Source organism: Cynoglossus semilaevis, chromosome 10 (assembly GCF_000523025.1).
Source record: "Cynoglossus semilaevis isolate Cse_v1.0 chromosome 10, Cse_v1.0, whole genome shotgun sequence".
NCBI lineage: Eukaryota > Metazoa > Chordata > Actinopteri > Pleuronectiformes > Cynoglossidae > Cynoglossus > Cynoglossus semilaevis.
In genome coordinates, this window is record NC_024316.1 from 19,263,270 (window position 1) to 19,272,680 (window position 9,411).

General features: G+C 52.6%; 1 protein-coding gene across 1 annotated transcript in view; it reads right to left on the reverse strand.

Moving 5' to 3' along the window:
- Positions 1-9,411, reverse strand: part of plcg1 (phospholipase C, gamma 1) — a 15,590-nt gene continuing 6,179 nt past the window's right edge. Inside the window, exons 9-33 of the mRNA XM_025059164.1 lie at positions 9,307-9,376; positions 9,114-9,215; positions 8,883-9,001; positions 8,719-8,804; positions 8,459-8,579; positions 7,471-7,639; positions 7,267-7,389; positions 7,025-7,126; positions 6,684-6,871; positions 4,360-4,560; positions 4,098-4,217; positions 3,837-4,017; positions 3,575-3,652; positions 3,387-3,490; positions 3,185-3,278; positions 2,534-2,603; positions 2,198-2,361; positions 2,030-2,126; positions 1,507-1,731; positions 1,275-1,423; positions 1,027-1,141; positions 791-952; positions 630-718; positions 167-408; positions 1-82 (exon numbers count right to left, since the gene is read on the reverse strand). Of these exons, the coding sequence (XP_024914932.1) occupies positions 40-82; positions 167-408; positions 630-718; positions 791-952; positions 1,027-1,141; positions 1,275-1,423; positions 1,507-1,731; positions 2,030-2,126; positions 2,198-2,361; positions 2,534-2,603; positions 3,185-3,278; positions 3,387-3,490; positions 3,575-3,652; positions 3,837-4,017; positions 4,098-4,217; positions 4,360-4,560; positions 6,684-6,871; positions 7,025-7,126; positions 7,267-7,389; positions 7,471-7,639; positions 8,459-8,579; positions 8,719-8,804; positions 8,883-9,001; positions 9,114-9,215; positions 9,307-9,376 (3,214 nt within the window). The 3' untranslated portion in view covers positions 1-39. The remainder of the gene's footprint in view (positions 83-166; positions 409-629; positions 719-790; positions 953-1,026; positions 1,142-1,274; positions 1,424-1,506; positions 1,732-2,029; positions 2,127-2,197; positions 2,362-2,533; positions 2,604-3,184; positions 3,279-3,386; positions 3,491-3,574; positions 3,653-3,836; positions 4,018-4,097; positions 4,218-4,359; positions 4,561-6,683; positions 6,872-7,024; positions 7,127-7,266; positions 7,390-7,470; positions 7,640-8,458; positions 8,580-8,718; positions 8,805-8,882; positions 9,002-9,113; positions 9,216-9,306; positions 9,377-9,411) is intronic.

Below are 9,411 nucleotides of genomic sequence, written 5' to 3' on the forward strand. Positions count from 1 at the left end.
GGCAGTCTGCAACAGATATCCATCCTGATTGGCTGTGACCTAGACACGGTTCTCTCCGCCCACTCTGGTCCTCTGCAGCAGCCTGGAGACACAGGACACAAAGACAGGACTCATGTCCAGAACCTGGTCCAGAACCTTCTGTGGGTTCTACTGCAGCCGCTCTTACCGGCTGTTCTGTGGATCCATGTGGTCCAGCAGCATCTCCTGGGAGACCCTGAAGTCGTCCATGGGAGACTGGTACCGCGGCTCGAAGGTTCCCTCCGCCCCCCTGTAGGTCACGGCCTGGGGGGGCAGCTGGGGCAGAGTGGCCACGGCGGAGGACGTGGAGGAACCTGAGCTCAAATCCCCCGCGTGGACCGATGTGGCCCCCACCGCAAGAAAGGGACTGAGGAGTTCTCCGTTCTCCCCCTGAGAGAACCGAGAGGAGCAGATGGGTCAGAACATTCAGGAGAACAGTTCCACACCGACACTCACGCTGCTGCCCTCACGGTGGACTCAACCAGTGGCTGCTGAGAAGGTGGTGTGGTCAGGTCTTCTGACCACCTGGATCTGAAATAACACAACTACAAGACTGTGTGTGTGTGTGTGTCTGTGTGTGTGTGTGTGTCTGTGTGTGTGTGCGTGCTCACCCTGCCTCTGATGATCTCCATGTGGACCAGGAGTGAAGACAACTCCAAGTCTTCATTGAAGCTGTTCTTCAGAGGTACGGATCGGTACCCTGAGGAGAGAACAGTCGGTGTCACTCTAGTACCGATTCACAGCGATGTCCACTCAGGAGCTCCTGTCTCACCTGTCTTCATTCCATAAATGGGGAACGTGGCCTGGGCCAAGAAGTTCTGGTCGTTGAACATGTCGATCTCGTAGACGACAAAGCGGAGGAAGGCGAAGGGCGAGTTACAGACCGTGAACTGGAACGGCTTCCGAGGCCACGTGGGATTCAAACCGTTGTCGGCTGCAGGTGAGAAGAAACGAGGTCAAAGAGAGAGAAACACACACACACACTGATGTCCAGGTCTGGACCGTCACCTTCAGAGTCCGTCTTCTGTTTGCCGCTGTCGTACTCAGCTCCACACACTTCAATCTCAATCAGCGGACACACAATGCCACGGCCGTGCTTGGGTAAGTGCCGCGCCCCCAGAACCTTCAGGGGAAGAAAAAGACACCGTTGAGAAGTGAAGGCAGACAGGGTCAAAGGTCAAAGGTCAAGGTTGACATCGTGGTTTAAATGTTGACAAACATTAAACCGTGACAAAGTCCCCCCCCCCCTCCCATACTTCTATGATCACAGTGACTTCTTCAAGGCCTCGCAGCGTGTGTTTGTCAAACGGGTCAAAGCTGTCGTCCCTCATGATGGGGGGCTGGAGGACGTAGCCGCTGCGTCCGTTCAACATGAACAGAGCCTGGTTCATCTGCATGGGCTTGTCTTCAGACAGAAGGAGGAAGGTCAGAGGTCAACACCGCAGTGTCTTTGCTCAAAAAAGACAGTTGAAAACAGTGGCGTCGTACCTGCGGTCTGGAAGTTGAGTGCCACCAGCTGTGAGCCGCACAGCCACATGGGGAGGGGGTCGTAGTTGGAGGAGTCCAGTCTCTGACCCCGGGGGTAGATCCTGGACAGCTGCAGTCGGTTGTACTGCAGGAACTTCTTCCCCTTCACCTTGTTGACGTACTTCTCTGCTTTAGTCTCCGGGAACGAGGACATGTCCCGGAAACAGGCCCGCTCGGTACCGATCTCTACGGGGACAGAGGGACAACGCCGCTGACCAGAGCTAAAACAGTACCCAGTACTACAATGACGTGACATCTGTTCTCTGGTCCGACATCTGGACAAATGGTCACAAAGGTTGCCAAGGTCAAAGTGAGTCCAACAGTGGACATCTGTGGTGATGGAACCGTTTCTCTACAAAGACTTTTATTTTGACAGGACTTAAACACAGGTGTGAGAAGTGACCCACGGGTCAGCACCAGTCCAGGCCTTTCGGTCAGTAACCTCTGCTTAATGTGTGTGTGTGTGTGTGAGAGCGACCCATACTGTCTTCATCAAAGGGCACCGGTCTGCAGTAGATGACCAGGTCAGACAGTTCCAGAGCGATCTTCTTCCTCCTCTCCATCATCTTTCCTTCCTCCAACTGTACACACAGACATTTTATTACTGCAAATACAACCCCCCCCCCATTCACCACGGTCTGAACGGTGCTACCTTGGCCTCGGAGGTCACGGCCACCTCACGGATCTTGAACATCCACTCATTCAGCTCTTCTAGGCTGCTGGCGGCCACGTCCAGCACGGGACCCTTCCTCATGGAGGCGTTGGGGACCAGGGAGAAGACATGTGGGCGACTGCCTTTTCCATCAGGACGCACAACTGCTCAGAACACAAAGGGGAGTCAAGGGTTAGAGGTCATGGAGGTCATCAAGTTCTTCTACATCCAAAGAACCCAAAGTCCAAGTACCCCACACCAGGGGGCAGCAGAGGCATTATTAAAGAAAAACTGATAAATACTCATTAACGAACAGGAAGTGAAGAGGCATCTCACCAATCTGACAGGAAGACACGTCCACGCTTCCTCTCAGCAAATCACCAAGAGGACTGTTCTCTGTCATCTCCTGCTGGACACAAAGGAGAATTACAACAGATGTTACAACAATGAAGATCCACAGAGAAAACGCAGATATGAAGATGAGTGGGTGATGGTGCAACAACGACAACAACGATGACAGCAGCCACGTCAACGACAACAACGATGACAGCAGCAACGTCAACGACAACAACGATGACAGCAGCAACGTCAACGACAACAACGATGACAGCAGCAACAACAACGACAGCAGCACATTAAAGATAACAACATTGACTTTTACTCTCTTTACAGTTCAAGTGTTTTTATTTGTGTTCCATTTTCAGAGAGTGTTTATTTACAGTAGCTGAGTCACATGAAGTAACACCAGTAACACCAGTAACACCAGTACCAACTGGACAGAGTGGGTTTCTTGACTTCTACTCCGTCCAGTTGCCCTCCATGTAACTATTTTTTTGGGTTTAGATCAGACCATTACATACTATATCTATTACCACCACCTAGTGGACTGGAGTGGAAAAGCTCAGTGTGTCATGATGGCAATTTGGACTATTTATCCAGATTCAGGAGAAGAGTGTGTGTGTGTGTGTGTGTGTGTGTGTCTCTCACAGTTCTGTCAGGCTCGGCTGCTGACGGACTGATCTCCTCCACGTAGTTGGCAGGAAACCACAGCTGCTTCTTTCCTCCACAGTCGCCCTTCCACCTGAGACACAGAAGTGATGATGACTCTTTCTTCTTCTTCTTCTTCTTCTGTTTCACAGTACATTGATCACTGATTATTGATTACTGATCACTGCTGCTCTGGACTCACCACCCTCCTTCCTGTTTGTCCACGTTGGAGATGACGGTGTTTTTGGTGAAGGAGAGCTCGTCGTCTCTCTGGGCCTTGTACTCGTACATGGCTCTGACTGTGCACTGAAAAACAAAGAAGACGCCGTGTGACCCCCACCCTCTGTGCTCCGCCTCCGCAGCACTCAGCTCTCAAACATCCAGTCCAACCTTGAACGTGGGCATTTGATTGGCCTCCACGTAGAAGCCTGGGTTCCTGCCCTCGTACAGCGACCCGTAGTCCGGCTCCTGTCAGAAGAATTCACACTTTTACATTTCTTTGATGTTAGAATGCACCTCCCCCCCCCCCCCCCCCCCCACATTCACACCTGTGGTCAGCGCAGAGTGAACAAGTCTTCAGTGATTGGCTGTGACCGTCAGACTCTTCTGTGCGTGTGTGGTCAAAGCCGTGGCTCTGAACAGCAGTACTCACCGCGGTGCCGATCTTATCCAGTGTGTCTTCATTGATTGGGTAGCGCAGCTTCATCTTGCGGTACACGGGGTGTTTCTCGTAGTAGCTGATGAGGTCCACCAGGCTGTCGAACTCCGAGGTGCCCAGCACCACGGTTTGGCCCTCCTGCTGCACACGGCAGTGCTTGATTTTCCCCTCAGCCCTGCAGAGAGGCCCAGAACATCGGTGACATGGGCGAGTCATCACGAGTGCAGGTCCACATCAGTACCAGCGCCGACTCACCTGAAGGAAATGGCGAAGGAGTTGGGCTCTGCTCGTTTCCTGACCAGGAAGGCTCCGTCCCGAGGAACCCTCATCAGCATGTTCTCAGCCTGGCTCCTGGACAGGTTGGCGTGGTACCACCTGGGACGAGAAGCACAGGAAGCACATGGATGAAGAGCGTAAGGGGGAGCTGGAAGACACTCTGGAACAGGACTCACTCTTTGGTATTGTGAGGNNNAAGAGCGTCAGGTGGAGCTGGAAGACACTCTGGACCAGGACTCACTCTTTGCTCTCGTGAGCGTTGGTCTGAGGCACCGGCTCCGTCAACTTCATCTCAAACTCATTGCAGCGCAGCGCCACCTGCTGGTAGTGGGTGATCAGGGCAAAGAGCGTGTCAAACACCAGGTTGTCAGTCAGGTAGAACTTTGGACTTCCTGCTTCCTGACGAGAGTGGATGCGGCAGTGTTGGACCCGTCCTGAACGCCTGTGGATGAAGGAGAAAAACTGGACCAGGATGTACAGGACCAGAGCAAAATGATTCTGGTTCTGATCCGTTGATTGATTGAAGTGTATTTCAAATATGTAGTTCTATAAAGCATTTCCGTCTGTGTGTGGACACGTCAGTGACACCGGGTGTGACGTCAGTCACGTCCAGCAGACGTTTCCACAAACCTCAACACGACAGACCAGGAAAGTGATTTCTGATCCTTTTCTGCTGTGTTTATTATTAGGTCAGTGCTGCTGGACTTGTACGGTCGTACAGTGGTACGGTCGTACAGTAGCACAGTGATACAGTGGTACGGCCGTACAGTGGTACGGTCGTACAGTGGTACGGTCCTACAGTGGTACGGTCGTACAGTGGCACGGTCGTACAGTCGTACAGTGGTACGGTCGTACAGTGGTACAGTTGTACAGTGGTACGGTCGTACAGTGGTACAGTCGTACAGTGGTACGGTCGTACAGTAGCACAGTGATACAGTGGTACGGTCGTACAGTGGTACGGTTGTACAGAGGTACGGTCGTACAGTGGTATGGCCGTACAGTGGTACGGTTGTACAGAGGTACGGTCGTACAGTGGTACGGTCGTACACTGGCACAGTGGTACGGTCGTACAGTGGTACGGTCGTACACTGGCACAGTGGTACGGTCGTACAGTGGCACGGTCGTACAGTGGCACAGTGGTACGGTCGTACAGTGGCACGGCCGTACAGTGGTACAGTCGTACAGTGGCACGGTCGTACAGTGGTACGGTCGTACAGTAGCACAGTGATACAGTGGTACGGCCGTACAGTGGTACGGTCGTACAGTGGTACAGTCGTACAGTGGCACGGTCGTACAGTGGTACGGTCGTACACTGGCACAGTGGTACGGTCGTACAGTGGTACGGTCGTACAGTAGCACAGTGATACAGTGGTACGGCCGTACAGTGGTACGGTCGTACAGTGGTACAGTGGTACGGTCGTACAGTAGTACAGTGGTACAGTGGTACGGTCGTACAGTGGCACAGTGGCACGGTCGTACAGTGGCACGGCCGTACAGTGGTACAGTCGTACAGTGGCACGGTCGTACAGTGGTACAGTGGTACGGTCGTACAGTGGCACAGTGGTACGGTCGTACAGTGGCACGGCCGTACAGTGGTACAGTCGTACAGTGGCACGGTCGTACAGTGGTACAGTGGCACGGTCGTACAGTGGTACAGTGGCACGGTCGTACAGTGGTACGGTCGTACAGTAGCACAGTGATACAGTGGTACGGTCGTACAGTGGTACGGTTGTACAGAGGTACGGTCGTACAGTGGTACGGTCGTACAGTGGTACAGTCGTACAGTGGCACGGTCGTACAGTGGTACAGTGGCACGGTCGTACAGTGGTACAGTCGTACAGTGGTACGGTCGTACAGTGGTACGGTCGTACAGTGGTACGGTTGTACAGAGGTACGGTCGTACAGTGGTACGGTCGTACACTGGCACAGTGGTACGGTCGTACAGTGGCACGGCCGTACAGTGGTACAGTCGTACAGTGGCACGGTCGTACAGTGGCACGGCCGTACAGTGGTACAGTCGTACAGTGGCACGGTCGTACAGTGGCACAGTGGACCGGTCGTACAGTGGTACGGCCGTACAGTGGTACGGTCGTACAGTGGTACAGTCGTACAGTGGTACGGTCGTACAGTGGTACAGTCGTACAGTGGTACGGTCGTACAGTAGCACAGTGATACAGTGGTACGGCCGTACAGTGGTACGGTCGTACAGTGGTACGGTCGTACAGTAGCACAGTGATACAGTGGTACGGCCGTACAGTGGTACGGTCGTACAGTGGTACGGTCGTACACTGGCACAGTGGTACGGTCGTACAGTGGCACGGCCGTACAGTGGTACAGTCGTACAGTGGCACGGTCGTACAGTGGTACAGTCGTACAGTGGTACGGTCGTACAGTGACCCTGATTGAATGAAAACCTGATCATTTACTGATTTTACAAAGATCAAATGAAACATTTTGGGCTCAACACTGACCCCTTTGGGTCACATCACGTTAATATAGTTGATCGAAATGAATAAAAAGCTCATTCTCTGTGATTATAGCGCCGCGCCACCTGCTGGCTTTTACCAGAATGACAGTGTGTAATCTCCCACGAAGGTCTCACTCTCTCTGACCAGGAAGGAACCGTCCGGCGCTCCGGTCTCCAGGCAGTACTCGGACAGCAGCCGCTCGGCTATCTGCCGTCCGTCCCTCCCCGCCCCCAGCTTTCCATGGAACCATTTCTCTGTGATGTGCTGGTCCATACCGTTGGACACCTGGGAGTTCAGGAGACAGGGACATGTGAGCCATCTTTGTTAAACACATTAACGCTTTAACTCCGCCCCCAGAACAAGACGGGAGTCAACAGGAAGCTCCGTCTTTCCTGTGCATTGTGTTTGTTTGGGAACATTTGTCTGACAGAGGCCCACCTCCCTGTGCTCCTCCTCATCATCGTTGCCCTGGTTACTGGACGTCTCCTCAGAGTAGTAGATCTTACTGCTGGTCAGGACGAAGAAATGCGGATACCACTCCTGGGGAGGGACGGGGAGAAAGAACAGGTGACCTCATCGAACAAACGGAGGAGAAACGGACCTAGAGGTCAAACGTTGGTCAGACTGTTGCCCCCCCAACCCCCACCCCCACCCTGTCAGAGGGGTCTCGTGATTCTTACATGGTTGATGGGATCTTCCAGGAACAGGATGCCGTTTTTGATGGAGTTGCTGATGTCGTTCTCAGAGTAGGGGGTGGAGGTGGACACCTCCTCGTAGGCGCTGCCTTCTGCCAGTTTCTTATGCTGCAGACGAAGAAGAAGGTCAGAGGAAGAGGAGGTGCAGATACACTGTGGTCAGATACACAACTTCAACAAAGATCTGACCTTGATGAGAATTTTCCTCTTCAGCTGGTTGGGGGAGGGCAGCCCGTCCGCAGCCATGTCCACTGCTTTGGTCAGCAGCATGTCTCCAAACACCTTCTTAAAGTAGGTGGCCATGTTCCTCTGCTGCACAATGCTGCAGTGGTCCTCGATGGACAGGATGATGGGGAAGCTGGGGGGGGGGCATTAGAGTTCTGGTGTTAGTTTGGGGTCAGGTCAGGTCGTGACCTGCTCTAGATGAAGACACCCAGGGCAGAAGAAGAACGTCTGTGGAGACCAGCTGTGTCGGAGGAGTTGGAGTGGACCGTGAGGAGGGACAGTGAACGTCTCTCAGCCTACGTAGGACCTGACGTCTGGGTTTAACAGTGGGTCACAACCAGTGACGTGTGGTCAGGGACCATCATGATAAAAAAGTGCATCAAATAAATATTCATATTTTCCATTGATCTGAATTAAAGATGGATTTTTTCACTATGATTTTTGACATTTTTGACATTTTATTAAGTAAAAGTCGATGACTTTAAGTATTTGGTGATCAAATCCCGGGTGAGGCAGCGCAGAGCTGTGACTCACATCTGACTGACGATCCAGTACAAACTGGGTCACATGACGCGTGTCCGTTTCTGTTCCTCAGATCATATCACCAATAAGAACTTTACAAAAATCTCTGTTCTACATCGTGACTCTCTACAGTCTGTGTCATGTCTGTAATGTCTGTGGGAGAGAATTGTTGCTGCTGATCGGACTAGAAAGAGCAGAGAAGCGTCAGCAGGGGAGGCAGGCAGTACTCGGCCTCACCTCCAGGGGGCGTCTGAAGGTTCAATTTACATTTGTGCTGCACTCGTCTCCAGACTTTAATTTGTTTACAGTAAATATGAATGTCTTGGACACCAGGGGGTGCTGTGTCCATTTGTATAAAGAACCGTTCTTTGTAGAACAAATGTGTTCCTGTGTTGGTGTTCCAAACCACAGTGTGCAGATGAAGACTCACTCAGACGTGACGAAGGCGTGCTCTTTGATGGTTGTCAGGACGTCACAGAACTTGATTTTAGTTGTGAGTGTGTGACCGTGGTAGATGACGGGCATCCCATCAGGACCGTCCCAGCAGTCCACTGAGACAGAGACACAGGCGGTCAGAGGAACCCCGTCCACACGTCAGTGTCGTCGGTGCCGTCAGTGTTGTCAGTACCGTCAGTGTCGTCGGTGCCGTCAGTGTCGTCAGTTGACCAGCTGACAGACAGGTTTACCTACATTCGATACAGCGACAGCCCATCCTCAGGCAGCGAGCGTAGGCCTCCAGAGAGGACTCACTGGAGAACTGGTCTCCTGTCAGGTAGCTGAAAATAACAACAACAGTTACGTCGACACAGACACAGACCAGCAGGTGGTGGTTCCTGCTGTAGCCAGCGTCTTACGTGTTGTGTGAAGAGGAGATCCAGTAGTGGGACAGAGGGTGGTTCATGTTCTCAGGACAGACTTTGTCCAGGGAGGAGTCCCAGATGGTGTTCTCTCTGGAGAACAGATAGGTGAGGAACTGGACAGGAGACACAGACACAACTGTCACCTGGGTGTGTGTGTGTGTGTGTGTGTGTGTGTGTCTCTGTGAGTGTGTGTGTGTGTGTCTCTGTGAGTGTGTGTGTGTGAACCTCGTCAAGGTGAAAGTACGGCTGCTCCACTTCTCTCAGAGGATCCTTCAAATACCCAAACATGAACTCCTGGACCTGGTTGTTGTCTGTTGCCCACATTTCCTGAATTCACAAACAGACGCAGAACTGACCAGACCAAACTTCAAAGAGACAGAAACAGTGACTGAAGTAGGTCTACAGACCGCCTACAGACCTTCTGAGAGTCCAGGAGGAAGCTCTTCAGATCCTCCAGACTGATCCTCTGCTCTGGACTGTTGATGAACCTGTGGAGACGGTGTCAGTGTGTGATGAACACCCC